Source organism: Cetorhinus maximus, chromosome 2, assembly GCF_964194155.1.
Source record: "Cetorhinus maximus chromosome 2, sCetMax3.hap1.1, whole genome shotgun sequence".
Classification (NCBI taxonomy): domain Eukaryota; kingdom Metazoa; phylum Chordata; class Chondrichthyes; order Lamniformes; family Cetorhinidae; genus Cetorhinus; species Cetorhinus maximus.
In genome coordinates this window covers 89,248,093-89,266,322 of record NC_135880.1, presented here as the reverse complement: position 1 = coordinate 89,266,322, position 18,230 = coordinate 89,248,093, and the positions used below count along the sequence as shown (strand labels likewise).

Genomic DNA, 18,230 nt, shown 5'->3' with positions numbered 1-18,230 from the left:
TAGCATGGAAATGTCAATTTCCCAATCTGCCCTGTATCCTGCTCTCCTGTTTCTTCAGAAGAGACATCATTGATCCTTCTCCAGAGGTAATAACCTCTCTTCTCTCCAGCCTAGACTATAGGCTTTGCTCTCAGCCAATAGCTACAGTTGACTCAATCTTTTTGGGATGTTACTCATGTGAAATTCTTCTCCAATGCTGTTTGTTGTTTTGTCCCTCAATGTGATCATACTTCTGATAGCGAGAAGGCTGTACATTTTCTGCCACCTTCAGAGTGATGCAAAGTAGTCTCATACATATTGATGAAAAAGTTCCAGTATGACTCTGGAAACAGATCCTGTTCCGACTGGGAAGCATATTAAGCCCAAGATGAAAGCTCACTCTAGCAGCTAGTTTACTTCCTCATTAGCTAAGACTCTCTGATCTACTTGAGGAAATGTTGCCACAATTCACATTTTGACCAGAATGAGCATGATACTTTAGAAAGAGAACAGCAATTCAGTGTAGCTGTAATAAAAATTGAAGACTGAACTCCAGGCTCCAAACTACCTATGAGAAATAGTGAGGGAAATCTGAACAAATCGCAAGTATTTCCCTTTATGCTCTCCTTTAATTATGCACTGTATAGACTTATTGAAAACATGTTAATTTCTGCCAGTTATAAAATTTTGACCAAGGAATGTAAATTCCTTAGTTTTAGAAGGATATATTAAACTTCAATTTGTTAGATTTTGCTTTAGTATTTGTATTTTGCTTTCTGAGACATCAGGTGGAATTTCCCACCCCCATTGGCGTCAGGCATCAAAGTGGGCGTGAGCGGACAATATGGCAAGCAGGCCAAAAATCAGTTTTGCGCCATCATGAAAACAGTTTGCAATCGTCTACTTCGCCCGTCAATGGCGGGCTGCGTTTCCAGCCACCAGACATTGAAAACTCCCTTTTAATACATTTGCATTTAATTGTAAGTCCTGCTCGCTGGAATCATCCCCCCCATGCTGGATCACCCAGGCACATCGGCATGACTGCACGCTGATGTGTTTCACAATTGTAGATGAGCGACGTGCACCTGGCGAGCTGCACTTCGCTCAGGACTTCAAGGTTTGTTTGCCTACCTTTCTTCGGGCAGCGCTCATGATCATTAGCACCAGGCTTTGCAGGAGCACCACATCACTTTTAGGGCAGCTCATGGGAAGGCATCAACCTACCAGACCAGCCATAAGGCAGGGGTGGCTTTTCAAAGACTGCAAGGCTAGGGTTTGCTTGTGGAAGGGAGAAAAGTGGCCCAAGGCAAGGGAAGAGGCTACAGGGTGTGGTCTGCACTGGGGAAGAGGGTATCCCAGGGCATATGTTGATGTGTACAAGTGGCCTCAAGATGGTGAGGGCTGAGGAGGCAGTCTCCAGAGGAGATGAGGCTGGATGGAGATGTGGGAGGGTGTGTGAGAGAGTGAGTGGTGGTGCTCCTTGAGCTGGCAGTGAGTGAGATGCCAGTGAATGTGTGATAGCCATGTGAGTGTGTGAGTTTAGAGTGATGAGATGTTTGCCTTACCCTGGCAGCACAGATGAGATCATTCATCCTCTTTCTGCACTGGATGGCCAATTTCTTCTGTGCAGCGTTGGCACTGACCACCTCTGCCACTGCCTCCCAAGCCAGAGTATTGAGACTGATGGGCCTCCTGCGGCCAGGGCGAGGATAGAGGACATTGCGGTGGGCCTCAATGGTGTCCAGTAAGCACCTCAGGAATACATCACTGAATCGGGGGCTGCACTTTTCTTGGCTTTCGGAGCCATGTCTTCATTGGTGCCATCATGTGCTGCAAGTATGCTTGCAGCTGCAGTTTAAATATGGCGATCTGCATGAGGAAGCAGCAAGGTAACGGCGAGGTGGGCAAATCTGAGGCCGCCTGCCAGCAAGATGGCATGTTTCCTGTGGCTGCATAATTAATGAGGCGGGAATGGGACGATAAGGCACGAAAAGCCGCCATTGTGGCTGGTGGGTATAATGTCCTTTTTCCCGCCCGCTACCATACTTAATGCAAATCTGAGATGACTCTGCCCATAGCGTAATTGTGTTTCACATTTTACCAAGCGATATTATGATACTTCATCTGTAAAGTTGACCACCATGCCTCCATTTTCAAGTTCCATGCATTCCCACAAAATGTTGCTATCCTTTATAACATAGAAATGAAGAAAACTAAGCGAATTGTTGCTTCATCAGAGCTCAACTTCTTTTATTCAATTTACTCCAGCAATCAATATCAGCCACGATAAATTTATGGCGGTGGGGAAGAGAAGGGTTGTTCAAACCTCCGAGGAGATATCTGAATTGTTTTCTATCTGCACGTTATAAATAACCTTGCATTTTATAGGAAGGAATTGAATTGTTTTCTGATCTGGTCTTTTATTGCTTCCATATTGTACCTATGATTGTGATTCTGATGACTTCCAATTAGTGGTGTCATGTGCCACCTTTGTAACACGTGGTGTGTTAATACTTTGATATGCATTAAGCAATATATTTGTAAGTTTGATTTTATTCAATTTCTGAGCAAACTAATGAAAAGGAAGGTAATCAGCCACCATTTGGCTTCAGCTGAAGTGCAGTTCAAGCCAAATTTAATATGCAGCAAATGGTCTCTTCAATTTTAACCCAAAAGCAGCTCCAAAGATGAAACTGAAGAAAAAGCTAGTCCCTGGATCATAACCACATTTTCCCATCATTGATTTGTCCCACCTAACTTGATTTAAGTCCAGGAACCTGAGGCTTGATAAATTCAAAATTTTGCAATCCCCTTCCACTTTCTGCTGAAATTCCCACTTTAGCAGAAGCTCTTGAAATAAATTGTTACTCGCATAGAATGCTAACAGTTGGACCTTCTAAGTATAAATGCATCTGATTATACTATAGTAGCTTTACTGACTAAAATGTTTATTTCAGCTGTTTGAAGTTAACTAGAAATGAATTACTTCTGAAGTGGATGCTATGCAAAAAAAGTTTTAAAAATATATTCACCTCACTACTTATGCCAGAATTCTGATTCTCCCAAAATATTTATGTGGAATATTAAGATCTCCTTCCTGAAGACTGAAATAGTTTTTTTAGTGCTATCGTAGCATCAGCTTTATGATTCCAACCTTTGACCTTTTTTACTAGGTGGAATTCGAGAGGAAATTAGAATCAGCCACAAAATCCAAGCTGCATTATAAGCAGCAGTGGGGGCGAGCCTTGAAAGAATTGGCACGACTAAAACAGGTAAAGTTACCTCTTTGTCCTTTCAAAGGTGACAAATGTAAACTGTAGCTTGAATGATCATTTCAAAGTTCCATGCTTCAAAGCGCAAAAGGTCTATATGAATTGGGAAAATTGCTACCAAAATTGTTCTAATTGCTTTTGTAGCAGTATCATTCTAATTGATGCAATGATAACTTTTTAAAAATCTTTCTCTCTCTCTTTGTGTCTCTCTCTGTCACATACGCTATTTCTCTCGCGTGCACCCTCAACCTCCCTATTATGCTTGTGGGCTGTGTCTCTCTCCATGCCCTTCATGTGCCTCCTCTCTCTTATGCCCTCTCACCCCTGTGCCTGCAAACACTATTAGTTCAGGTAAGTCGCTTTTCTTGAATGACATCTGCACTATTTTGAACTTTCGAACAAAGTAACCATAATCTGTTTTTCTGCACCTAACAATTACATTGTAAAATGACTACTCTATATAGTTGAGAAATGCACCTTGTATAAGATTTAATTTTGAATTACTGCTGTAGGAAGTCATTGATGATGGCCTTGAGGGTTTTGCCTTCACCTGGAGTATTCTTAAAGTTAACAGAGCAGTAAATAAGTATTCTGTAAAGACTAAAATGGATAAAAATGATTTACATTAACAACTTTTAGAAAAGTAGTGTTCATTTGTTATTTTAATGAAAGTTATAGATTTTAACCCCCAGCAAGACAGGGACCAATATCCCCTCAGGGGTATTGCTAGTACTCTGGGGGAGGGTTCAAACTAGACTAGCAGGGGGGTGGGAACCTGAGTGGGAAGACGCGAGAGGGAAACAAAGATAGAAATGAAAGACAGAAAAGTAGAAAGCAAAAGTGGAAGGCAGAGGAAACAAGGGCGTGCAGCAAAAAGGGCCATAGTACAAAAAAATGTAAAAACGTTAAAAAGACAAGTCTATATGCACTGTATCTGAATGTACAGAGCATTCACAATAAAGTAGACAAATTAACAGTGCAAAAAGAAGTAAACGGGTACAATAAGATTGCGATTGTAGAGACCAAGACTGGGAACTGAATATCCAAGGGTACCTGATATTTAGGAAGGACAGGCAAAAAGGAAAAGCAGGTGGGGTGGTGCTAGTTAAGGATGAAATCAGTACAATAGTGAGAGAGGATATCGGCTCAGAACATCTGGATGTGGAGTCAGTCTGGGTGGAGCTAAGAAGCAACAAGGGGTGGAAAACATTAGTGGGAGTTGTCTATAGGTCTCCAAATACTAGTGGTAAGGTAGGAGACGGCATTAAACAAGGAATTTGAGATGCATGTTACAAGGGTGCTACATCATGGGTGACTTTAATCTACATATAGACTGGGCAATGGCGTAGTGGTATTGTCGCTGGACTAGTAATCCACAGACCCAGGGTAATGCCCTGGGGACCCAGGTTTGAATCCCACCTTGGCAGATGGTGGAATTTAAATTCAATAAAAATCTGAAATGCCTACGATGACCATGAAACCATTGTCAATTGTTGTAAAAACCCATCTGCTTCACTTATGTCCTTTAGGGAAGGAAATCTGTCGTCCTTACCTGGTCTGGCCTACATGTGACTCCAGACCCACAGCAGTGTGGTTGACTCTTAAATGCCCTCTTAAATGGCCTAGCAAGCCACTCAGTGTAACAAACTGCTAGAAAGCCACAGAAAAGGAATGAAATTGGACGGACCACCCGGCATTGACCGAGGCACCGGAAATGACAACGGCAATCTCAGCCCTGTCGACCCTACACAGTCCTCCTTACTAACATCTGGGGGCTAGTGCCAAAATCGGGAGAGCTGTCTCACTAGTCAAGCAACAGCCTAATTCTGACAGTCATTCTCATGGAATCATACCTTACATATAATGTCCCAGACTTCACCATCACCATCCTTGGGTATGTCCTGTCCCACTGGCAGACCCAGTAGAGGTGGCGGCACAGTAGTATACAGTCAGGAGAGAGTTGCCCTGGAAGTCCCCAAGATCAACTCTGGACTCCATGAAGTCTCTTGGCATCAGGTCAAACATGGGCAAGGAAACCTCCTGCTGATTACCATGTATCGTCCTCCCTCAGCTGATGAATCAGTGCTCCTCCATGTTGAACACCACTTGGAGGAAGCACTGAGGGTGGCAAGGATGCAGAAAGTCCTCTGGGTGGGGGCCTTCAATGTCCATCACCAAGAGTGGCTGGGTAGCACCACTACTGACCGAGCTGTCCGAGTCCTAAATGACATGGCTGCTAGATTGGGTCTGCGGCTGGTGGTGAGGGAACCAACAAGAGGGAAAAGCACTCTTTAACTCATCCTCACCAACCTGCCTGCTGCAGATGCATCTGTCCATGATAGTATTGGTAGGAGTGACCACTGCACAGTCATTGTGAAGACGAAGTCCTGCCTTCACATTGAGGATATCCTCCCATCATGTTGTGTGGCACTACCACCATGCTAAATGGGATAGATTTCAAACAGATCTAGCAACTGGAGACTGGGCATCCATGAGGTGCTGTGGGCCATCAGCAGCAGCAGAATTGTACTCGAACACAATCTGTAACCTCATGGCCCGGCATACGCCCCACTCTACCATTATGATCAAGCCAGGGGATCAACCCTGGTTCAATGAAGACTGCAGGAGGGCATGCCAGGAGCAGCACCAGGTATACCTAAGAATGAGGTGTCAACCTGGTGAAGCTATAAAATAGGACTACTTGCATGCCAAACAGCTTAAGCAGTGACAGACAGAGCTAAGCGATCCCACAACCAGTGGATCAGATCATATAAGCTCTGCAGTCCTGCCACATCCAGTCGCGAATGGTGGTGGACAATTAAACAACTCACTGGAGAAGGAGGTTCCACAAATGTCCCCATGCTCAATGATGGAGGAGCTTAGCACAGTAGTGCAAAAGATAAGACTGAAGCATTCGCAACAATGTTCAGCCAGAAGTGCCGAGTGGATGATCCATCTCAGCCTCCACCGGAGGTCCCCAGCATCACAGATGCCAGTCTTCAGCCAATTTGATTCACTCCATGTGACATCAAGCAACGGCTAAAGGCACTGGATACTGCAAAGGCTATGGGCCCTGGTAATAGTGCTGAAGACTTGTGCTCCAGAACTTGCCTTGCCCCTAGCCAAGATATTCCAGTACAGCTACAATGCTGGCATCTACCCGGCTTTGTGGTAAATTGCCCACTTATGCCCTGTACACAAAAAGCAGGACAAATCCAACCCGGCCAATTACCACCCCATCAGCCTACTCTCGATCATCAGTAAAATAATGGAACAGGTCATCAACAGTGCTATCAAGCGGCACTTGCTTGGCAATAACCTGCTCATTGATGTCCAGTTTGGGTTCCTTCAGAGCCACTCAGCTCCTGACCTCATTACAGCCTTGGTTCAAACATGGACAAAAGAGCTGAACTTCGGAGGTGAGGTGAGAGTGACTGCCCTTGACATCAAGGCGGCATTTGACTGAGTGTGGCATCAAGGATCCCTAGCAAAACTGGAGTCAACGGAAATCAGGGGGGAAACTCTCCGCTGGTTGGAGTCATACCTAGCACAAAGGACAGTGATTGTGGTTGTTGGAGGTCGGCCATCTCAGCTCCAGGACATCACTGCAGGAGTTCCTCCTGTAACCAGCCAACCATCTTCAGCTGCTTTATCAATGATCTTCCTTCCAACATAATGTAAGAAGTGGGGATGTTCGCTGATGATTGCGCAATGTTGAACACCATTCGCGACGACTCAGACACTGAAGCAGTCCATGTCCAAATGCAACAAGACCTGGACAATATCCAGGCTTGGGCTGACAAGTGGCAAGTAACATTCACACCACACAAGTGTCAGGCAATGACCATCTCCAACAAGAGAGAATCCAACCATCGCCCCATGATATTCAATGGCATTACCATCACTGAATCCCCTATTATCAACATCCTGGGGGTTACCATTGACCAGAAACTGAACTGGACTAGCCATACAAATACTGTGGCTACAAGAGCAGGTCAGACGCTATGAACCATGCGATGAGTAACTCACCTCCTGACTCCTCAAAGCCTGTCCACCATCTACAAGGCACAAATCAGGAGCGTGATGGAATACTTGCCTGGATGAGTGCAGCTCCCACAACACTCTAGAAACTGGACACCGTCCCGGACAAAGCAGTCCGGTTGATTGGCACCACATCCACAAACATTTAGTCCCTCCTCCACCAACGCACAGTAGCAGCAGGTGCACTGCAGGAATTCACCAAGGCTCCTTAGACAGCACCTTACAAACCCACGACCACTACCACCCAGAAGGACAAGGGCAGCAGATAGATGGGAACACCACCACCTGGAGGTTCCCTTCCAAGTCACTCGCCATCCTGAATTGGAAATATATTGCCGTTCCTTCACTGTCACTGGGTCAAAATCCTGGAGCTGCCTTCCTAACAGCACTGTGGGTGTATCTACACCACATGGACTGCAGCGGATCAGGAAGGCAGCTCACCACCTCCTTCTCGAGGGCAACTAGGGATGGGCAATAAATGCTGGCTCAGCCAGCGAAGCCCAAATCCTGTGAATGAATAAAAAGAAATAATAATACTGTGGTGGATGAATTCCTGGAGTGTGTGCAAGAATTTTTTTAGACCAGTATATTGAGGAAGACACAAGTAACTTCCCAGTAATGCTAGGGAGCCAAAGGTCTAGTGAGAAGGAGGAATTGAAGGAAACTGGTATTACTGAAAAAATAGTGCTTGAGAAATTAATGGGATTGAAAGCCAATGAATCTCCAGGGCCTGATAATCTACACCCCAGGGTACTAAACGATATGGCCATGGAAATGGTGGTTGCATTGGTTGTCATCTTCCAAAATTCTGTAGATTCTGGAACAGTCCCGGCAGATTGGAGGGTGGTAAATGTAACCCCACTATTTAAAAAACGAGGGAGGGAGAAAACACGGAATGACAGTCCAGTTAGCTAACATCAGTAGTACTGAGTCAGTTAAAGCACATGGGATTGGGGGTAATATATTGGCATGGATTGAGAATTGATTAGCAGGCAGGAAACAGAGTAGGATAAATAGGTCTTTTTTAGAGTGGCAGGCGGTGACTAGTGGGGTACCGCAGGAATCAATCATGAGCTCTAGCTATTCACAATATATATCAATGATTTGGTTGAGGGAACCAAATGTAATTTTTTCAAGTCTGCTGATGACACAAAACTTGGTGGGAATGTGACTGGTGAGGGGGATGTTAAGAGGCTTCAAGGCAATTTAGACAAGTTGAGTGAGTAGGCAAATACATGGCAGATGCAGTATAACATGGATAAGTGTGAAATTATCCACTTTGGTACGAATAACAGAATGGCAGAGTATTATTTAAATGGCAAATGTTGATGTACAAAGGGACCTGGGTGTCTTTATATACCAATCACTGAAAGCAAGCATGCAGGTGCAGCAGGCAGTTAAGAAGGCAAACGATATGTTGGCCTTCATTGCAAGAGGACTTGAGTACAGGAGTAAGGATGTCCTTCTGCAGCTGTACAGGGCCTTGGTGAGACCACACTTGGAGTATTGTGTGAAGCTTTGGTTTCCTTACCTGAGTAAGGATATATTTGCCATAGAGGGATTGCAACAAAAGAACACCAGACTGATTCCTGGGATGGCAAGATTGTCATATGAGGAGAGAGTGGATCGACCGGGCCTGTATTCACTGGAGTTTAGAAGAATGAGAGGGATCTCATAGAAACGTATAAAATTCTGTCAGGGCTGGACAGACTGGAAGGAGGGATGATGTTTCCTCAGGCTGGGGGGGTGGTTCTAGAACAAGGGGTCATAGTCTCAGGATACAGGGTAGGCCATTTAGGACTGAGATGAGGTGGTGAACCTGTGGAATCCTCTACCACAGAAGGCTGTGGAGGCTAAGTCACTGAAAGTACTTAAGAAGGAAATAAATTTCTGGATTCTGAAGGCATCAAAGGATATGGGGAGAGAGCAGGAGTATGGCGTTAAGATAGAGGACCAGCCATGATCGTATTGAATGGCGGAACAGGCTTGAAGGGCCGAATGACCTACTCCTGCTCCTACTTTCTATCTTTCTATGCTTCTATGTAAACTATTTCCCGAAGTGGCAACAGAAAGCATTTTTTTTGGCGAACTAATATATTGTGAGATTGTAGTTTTTTTCTTTGGCATATGTTTAGAACATATAGCTGGTGAGATATTCAAGAATGAGCTTGTGGATGCCATAACATTTTGATGTTAAGAACAATGAAGATATTTGAACATTTCAGTACAAGATAGAACTTATGTTTTCCTTTTTAAGTAAAGGATGTACTACTCTTATGGGTCAGTGTATTTACACTGCATAGCTGGTTTGAAGTGAGTTAGCCACCTCAGCTAAGGCGACAGTACGCAAGTTACAATTTGCTTCACCACATGAGCATTAGGGGGTGAGAAATCATCTTAAATTTATCACTCCTTATAGTTGCATAGTGAGACCTATGGGTTGTCCATGCATGCGAGCATCAAAAGATGATCACATTGGTTCAGTTGTGATTTAAGTTCCCTCTTGGCTGAGTGGGCACCAACTTTAAGAGTCAAGCCTCTTGCATGTGCAACAAACTTGAACAAAGTACTAAAGGATATGTGATAAATGCATGTCTTCAGTAAAGGAAGGGGGCAGGGGACAAAAATTTGGCATGACAGTGTAATTTCAGGGTCACTGTTATGACTTGGCAGATGATGTGTGCCAGGCAGAACAAATCCACAAGGGAAACTTGGTCACACTATTACAACGGCTTTGCAATTTGTATTTATTACGAGAAGATGTGTGCATTGAATTCAGAAGTAATGAATCCACTAAGACCTTTAGCAATTTAAAAAATTAAACAAAAATATTAATTATCAAAATAAAAGATTTCAAGCACATACATGAGACTACAATTACTTAATACAATAACAACTCCTAAAATTCCTAATTAACCTGACCCTCAATTACACACCACCTTTAAGGCAACAGGCCAAAATAGATTTTAGATTAAAAAAAAACAAGTTAACACAGTACCCATTTGACAGTGGAATTCCAAATGGCTTTCTCCAACTTCAGGTACTAGACACAACAGACTTATGCACAAATGGCTGGAGGCTTCTTCAAGGCTGCCTCAGACACTCCTGTTAGATTTAACATGGCTTCACCCAGCCTAGCCTTTCATTCTCTTTTATATCTGTTTCTCTCTCCTTAATATGTAAATTCCATTGTTCCGCATGTCTTTGAAAATGTACTTTCCCATAATATAAAAACTTTCATGTGCTCAATATTGTCAGTAACCTTTGGGAAAAACAAACATACTGTTTAGCCTTGCTTATCTGGCTCGTTGTAAACAGACTAACATCCCTTTGAAATCCAAACAATCCCTTCACTTATCTAAAAATGCAAATTCCCATCACACCATGCATGCTAAGACCCCATCCATGTTTACTCATTAGCATTTCAAGTAAATTCTACACCTAGCTTCTTTTGATAATTTCAAGCTTGCAGTCTACCTGACTCCAAATGTAATTAAATCAAACAGGCAGAACCATCTACACTCACACCCATAAACCTACTTTAAAACAAACCAGAAAATATTATGAAAATTATTATACTTTGGTAGCAGTCAGATGGTAATATGATGATAAGTGGGAATCCTTTAGTTTACGTCAGTAAATCTAAAAATCTAATGTGGCACACATTTGGTCCCCAAATAGTTTTTGTTGTCACTATTTCATCATGCTGTTCTGTCAACATTTACCATTATAAATAACGGTGACAGCATTTCCCCTTCAGTTTTGATATTTCATTTGTTACTGTATTGTGGCCACTAGATGGCTCTGCAGAGCAAGATTCTGAAGTGTCTTTCCCAACATTGTCACCATCTTGTTCATAAAAAAAAGAATTAACCACCCATGGTAACACTGCAGACAGTACATTAGTATACATTATATGAGCAGGTGTTTGACGTTTTCTGGATAAAGACCCACAAACCCTGCATTTGTTGCCTCAGTTTCTTTGAATAAGTGGATTTATTCAGCTGCAGGCATCTCACTTGGCTTGTGCTCTCAAGAGTTTTATTGATCATATTTTAATATTTTAGAAAAACAGTGTCAAAACATGACTAGCCTTTTTGTCTCCCTACAAACCATTATGTTCTTACTGAATCATAGTAGATCCGAAATCTCAGCCTGTGTCTTAGCTCCCAAATCTTTGTGGCATTCTGTCAAAACATTTCCATAAACTATTGCACGCAGAAGGAAATATCAAACTCCCTAATAAAATGTTAATGACAATATCCAGCTGCAGCCTACTTGAGACTGAATATGATTATCTTTGAGGTTTTTTTGTACCAGAACATCAATCTGAAGGCATACTTGTTCTAACTGCAAGTTTGAAATAACAATTTGCACCACAAGTTACATTTTGTACTGGTTAAGTGGTCTATGTCCGTTTTGTGTGTTAATATTGTTATTCCTGGAATGCATTTTAAAAAACGTTCACAAACAGCGATTTCTGAAAGGTAAAGATATTCCTTCCTGGCAACTGGAATACCTTGTCTGTCCTTAAGCGCCCTCACTCCTCTCCAGCCCTTCAGCTTTTTCCACTCTAAATAATTAAACTGATTAATCTCTGAGAAATTTGGCCAAAGATCTGTTATAAATTTCACTAAAAATTACTTTCAGGCCCAGCTTCATGTAAAAACATTGTCTTGAAGTCATCCAGGCTGTCCTACCCGCTTGACAACTCTGGGTTATTTTCAGAAAACTACTCTTGAGTTTTTCAGTTTCTGCCAAAGGTTCTTGCTACAGCTTAGCAATTAGAATGCAGTGGCCAGTGTTTGACCATTGTTTAGTCTAATGGCCGCGTGTTTACGACTCCTCTTCAAATTTATGGGCAGCTTTTCCAAGTAAAGATGTTTATTTCCTTGGTAGAGAGACCTCTTAACATTGGCACCTGTGGGGGAGAATTTTATTTTTTGAATCTAGTGATATTTCTCTATTTTAAATGTTAATATTACTTAATTAAGTTAGTGCATTCAATAAATTCAAAGCTTGGTGATGGAACATTTCAATAGTTAGTTGATATCATTAAACAGATGTCTTCTAACATCAGTTACATAGCATTTTCACCACATTTTTGAAATGAAGTAAATTTTGATTATAAAATTTGACCTTGCCTGCTGTTTCAAACATCTTGGCTGTTTCCACATTGAGACCATGTGGTGGTCTTGAAGGGGTATGGAATATGGTGCATATTCATGGTGATGCGTTTTGGTTGTAACCATATGTAAATAATTCATGGTATGGTTAACAACATTTTACTTAGGGTTTGCCACTATATGAAATTATCAAATCCACAATATTGAAAACTGTAGCCTAATAGTGTTTTTTTTTTAGTTGGAATCTTAGAAATGACAGCACAGAAATTACATCTTACTCATTTTGATAGGGAGCTGAACTCTAATGCCTCATTGCAAAGAAGAGCAGCATAAATATTAACTGGAACCCCACTATAACACGGCCCGCAGGATCCTCATCATGAGTCCGCATTATAATGCTATCCTTTCAAAAGTGCCAAGCCAGAACTCCCAAGTAATCAAAGAAACAAAATTAAGACAATAAATTTGATAAGTTAAATATTATTTCTTCTGATAGCAGAAATGTGAATATACGTGTATAATCGGTCTTATTGAATGGAAGGATGTGCGCTGAAGAAATCAGTAATTTTTAACTCTTCCTATTTACCCCTCGCCTCTGTCTTTGCTAATGTAGGATGATCTGAAGTTCTGTCACACTTGCAGGAGTTGATTTTTTGTTGGCTTCCAACCATCTTGGCGATCTGCACTTCTTCTTGGTAGTGGGTGACAGTATATGATGATGGCAGTGGCGTGGTCTCTGTGTTGTCGTCATCATCATCTTCAGCACGCTGGATGTCTTGACGGTTTGGACCTGTTAACCATCCAACATTTCAGCATCTGACATCGTCTCGTTGGTAGCTACTTGACGTTGATAGTCGGCCATGCATTGATTTCTTGGCTTCAGTGTTACTTGTGTATTGGCATGGTAATAATTTTAGGTTTAGATAATGGAAGCAGCATGGTTTTGGGGAATTTTCCCAGGACAAATGGAGTGAGCTGATTATAGATCAGCTGTGTTGCAACAAATGAAGAATGTCAACCTTGTCTTTATCTGTTTAAATCCAGATGCTACTTCTGGATTTCTTGTTGCCAGTATCTACTTTGGTAACATTTTGTAGCGCAGGGCTGTCTTGACCCAGTTAGAGATTTGTTCATTGATATATCCTCCTTCACGCAAAATCGCCTTTAATTAAGCGGAAAATTATTTTGCAGATGGCTTGTCCATGGACCGTTGTTCTCCTCCTTTAGTAATTTGCAAAATGCCAAGCTGGTTCTTGAATCTTGCTAACCATTCTTTGCTGACTCCAAACTCTACTTTGGTGTTTGTATTTTCATTCATTTAGTGGAAGAACTTCTTAGCCTGAGCTTGAAAAGCAGTATTGGATGCAGTCCATGTTTAAAGTTATGAATATGGCATGCCTCAACTGGATACAGGTGTGCCATAAGCTCTCTGCTGGGTGAACCAAGTGTATGTGGCCTTGTCGAGAGATATGCTGTTGGCATTTCGGGCTTGCTTTCTTGCTTGGGTACCTTCATCCATCTCTATCGACACCCTACTTCCCGTCATCTTGAAGCACCCATGAAATGTTGATTCAGCAATCCCCATTCTTTGTAAAACGGATGCTTGCGTAGCACCTCTTTATCTGGGCAGTGATTTTCAGCTCAGTGATGACATAAGATTTCCACTTTCATGATTTAGTACACATGATTTTACATTGATCATTGTATGGGTATCAGTGCAGGTTTGACCCATATTTATACAGAAAAAAATGATGCTTTAATTAGTCATAAAGCTGCCATTTCATTAGCTGGCTCTAAGTCATTTGTGAAGCATTTATATGTCAATGTTCTGAAATATATTCTGACATGATAAATTTACAGGAAAATTTTGGGGCCCATGATAGATCCCCGTTACACAGAGTTCCGTACTTACATGATTGCATTGTAATGGAATCCCTATGCATTTTCACAAAGCTTTGCAAATTTGCTATTGATCACCATTCTGATTCTGTTATTAACCAGTTATCCTGAATGCTTATGGATACTAAACAGGTAGTTGGTGTTTCAGATTTCTTGGTTGAGTCATTAAATGTCTCCCTGCAAAAATAGTGATAGAAATAGTAATACATGACATGAGAGCATTGGAAACAAGAAAGCCTTCAAATAAAGGAATAGATTTGTCTGGTCTTAGTCTTGAAAATATGTTAGGATTTTTACTGAGCATCTTTTTAATGTAAAAAAATAATGAAGTATTGAAATTGTCACAGTAATGAAGTAGTAAAATATTGTCACAGTAATGAAACATTGAAATATTGTCACAGTAAAGAACTGTAGTGATTTAAGTGTCACTGTTGAGAGAATGAATCTGGGGAAAGAGTAAGAAATGATGCACATGCAGGTGAATGATGTGAACTGGAAAATGAACAAGGTACCAATATTCTTGTCATCATATATGGTTCTCTGACTTTGCTGTTAAGTAATTCTTTTTCGTTGGATCTCTACTCTGGTAATTGAAGTATTACCACTGATATGGACAAGGATGAGAGAGGGAACTGAAACCTTATTCCCTTCCCTTACTGTCCTTAATCATTGTTTGTGTGAAAAAGATGTGTGTGTTTCTTAACCCCTGCGTGTGTGGTCAATTTAAATAACAGAAGCAAGCTTTTGTGGGTTTAAATAGGATTATTTATTCGCGCCTTCACCATGAAAAGTCCAACGCAACATCACTCACTTGACGTGCACACACACACACAGACACACACATGCGCGAAGAAATACAATTAAAGAGAATAGTGCATTTTTACAAGCCGTAATCAAAAGAATAGTTTGTGATGCACGCCTTCGACTCATCTTAGGAAAAAGCATGTGTTGCAGACCTGGTGAAGAGGCACTTTCATTCCTGAAGGATAATCTAGTTGGATTCAGTAGCTGGAGTTGTATATCAGGATTATTGTAGGATTCCCTCATCGAGATGGATTTTCAGCAGTTCACAAACTTAGGGAGGAATTCTCCCATCCCGCCTGTGGTGGGTTTTGTGGTGGGCAGGAGCGGAGAATCCAGCGGGAGGCAAAAAAATTGAAAGCCTGCTATTGTAAAAATAGGCCGCAATTCTCCAGACTGTGTTTTCATGGTGGGTCGGCTATCCCACCGACGAGTGGTGCGATCGCCATTTGCACCATTAGCATGTCATGAATGCTCATTAAAACAGCTGCTCACTGGAATCTTGCCACACCTTCCAATCTTCCGTCACGCTAGCGGGAAATTATGCTGGTGTCAAACCCGTTTGAAAAGGGGTGGTGTGCACAAGTCGGACCTCAGTTCGCCGGTAACTTTGAGGCGAGTGGAACATATCTGTCTTAGCTCTGTGCTGATCCCTTCTTGTGATGAGCGCCACTCTGCTGGAGTTGTAGGGTTGGACTACTCCTGCTCTCTGCTTTTATTGTCCCAAGGAACACCACTGTACCGTGGTATTCATGCAGGCCTCCACATTCAAAGACTAGCACTTCAACCTGGGGTGGGATGTGAAGTGAGGGGAACGGCAGTCAGGAGGAAGGGCAAACACGAGGGAGTCAATAGGGAAGGAAGTCTGTAGAATGGCAGTCAGGGGGAAGGGCGAACATGAGGGGGGCAACGGAGAAGGATGGCTGTGGAATGGAGGTCAGGGGAAGGCTGTGGGATGGCAGTCGAGGGAAGGGTGAACACGAGGGGATCAATGGGGAGGGAAGGCAATGGAAGGGCGAACTCGAAGGGAGCAACAGGGAGGGAAGGCTATGGAATGGCAGTTGGGGGAAGGGAAAACATGAGGGGGGCCTTTCTGGGGTTGCCCTCTAATCTCTTGTTGCCACTGGAGTTTGCAGGTGTCTGCTTAGAAAGAAAGGAGGAAGACCTCTTTGCGATGAAAGCCAATGGTTTCGTTAACACTGTTAAAGGGCTACTCAGAACTCAGTGGCTACACATCACAGTCACTGCATCTCAAGTGTAACACATAGGAATGTATAATTTGGGAATGCATGCAGTGAGGGAGACACAGCTGTAACATATATGGCATTCCATCAGTGAAGGACTTTCACATGTTTACTGGATTTGACACTCCTAATGGGATAAAGGGCATCCACTCAAGGACCGTGAGCAACTGATTGGTCATTAATATGCCACACACCAAGGCTCCTTAGATAGCACCTTCCAAACCACGACCACTACCATCTAGAAGGACAAGGGCAGCAGATAGATGGGAACACAACCACCTGGAAGTTCTCCTCCAAGTCACTCACCATCCTGACTTGGAAATATATTGCCGTTCCTTCACTGTCACTAGGTCAAAATCCTGGAACTCTTTTCCTAAGAGCACTGTGGGTGTACCTATATTACATGGACTGCAGCGTTTCAAGAAGACAGCTCATCATCACCTTGAAGGCAACTAGGGATGGGCAATAAATGCTGGCCCAGCCTGCGAAGCCCACATCCTGTGAATGAATTTTTTTTTAAATTAGAGATTGCAGCACGGAGCTAGGTTGGGTTAATCACCTCACTTAAACTTTAGCATCCTACGCAGGTCTCAAGACGTTACATATCTGTGATGCCATCTTGGACACCTCGATGTGTGTACTGGTGGCTCATGGACAAGGCGGCATCAGCCACCATGCAAATAGGGCAGGAGAAACTGTGGACCCTTACAGTTTCCAAACGTGTCATCCTCTGAGCTTCACTTTCTTCCCCCTTGAATCATTAGTGTCTTCAATGTTTCCTTTCAAAGAGAAGACAAAAGCAGATATGGACCCAGAGCTCAATGCTGCCTTTGTCAGGGTTCTAATGCAATGGAGGTGGTGAAGGAGGGAGAGGCGACTCCACGCGCAGTTCCATCAGGAGGGACATGGTCAAGTGGAGCCACAGCATGAACGGGAGGGTCAGGAAGAGAGACCCAGACAATGGGGCGACTCGCCAGACCTAGGGTTTATCGTCCAAGTGTCTCCTATTTACAAATGAGCAAGAGGCAAGTCTGCGCTTGTCCTGAGATCTGGTACGTCACATGTGCTACATTCTCGGGAAGACCTGATGCCACATGGCGTTGGAGGGTATCCCCTGTCAGTGGCTTTGAAGGTGACCACTGTACTCAATTTCTTGGTCTCTGGTCCTTTCCAAGGATCAACAGGCTACCTGTGCAGCATCTCCCAGTCCGCATTACATCGATGCATAAAGGAGCTCATGGATGCCCTTTACAGGAAGGCATGTCACCATGTCAGGTTTGCTCTGCACCAAGTTAGCCAGGCTGCAAGATTCACAGGCTTCACCGCCAACTCAGGCTACCGTAGAGTGCAGGGTGCAATAGACTGCGCCCATGTGGCTACACAGGCTTCATGGCAGCAGGCCCTAATGTTTATAAACCACAAGGGTTATCATTCCATCAACGTGCAAGTGGTGTGCGATCACCGGAAGCACATACTGCACATTTGTGCACAGTACCCCGGGAGTTGCCATGACTCCTACATCCTGAATCACTCCCAGGTGCCATAGGTTTTCGAGGGGCCATTATGTCTGCAGGAATGGCTGCTTGGGGTTAAGAGGTACCCACTGAAGCGCTGGCTGATGACACTGATGCGTCACCTCTGAGTTGTTCTGAGGAGAGGTACAACACTGCTCCGGTTCACATACACCCTTATAGAGCAGACCATAGGGCTAATGAAAATATGCTTCAGATGCTTTGACTGCTCAGGTGGCTCACTCCAATACGCTCCCGGCAGGGCTTCCTGCATCATCGTTGTGTGTTGCGACTTTCACAATCTGGCTATGCAAAAAGGTGATCTCCTGCCAAAGGATGATCTGGGGGAGGATGAAA

General features: G+C 43.1%; 1 protein-coding gene across 3 annotated transcripts in view; it reads left to right on the top strand.

Moving 5' to 3' along the window:
- Positions 1-18,230, top strand: part of cep120 (centrosomal protein 120) — a 293,666-nt gene that overhangs the window by 263,982 nt on the left and 11,454 nt on the right. For all 3 annotated transcript variants that reach the window (XM_078566851.1, XM_078566858.1, XM_078566843.1), the window contains one exon: positions 3,153-3,251. In XM_078566851.1, the coding sequence (XP_078422977.1) occupies positions 3,153-3,251 (99 nt within the window). The remainder of the gene's footprint in view (positions 1-3,152; positions 3,252-18,230) is intronic.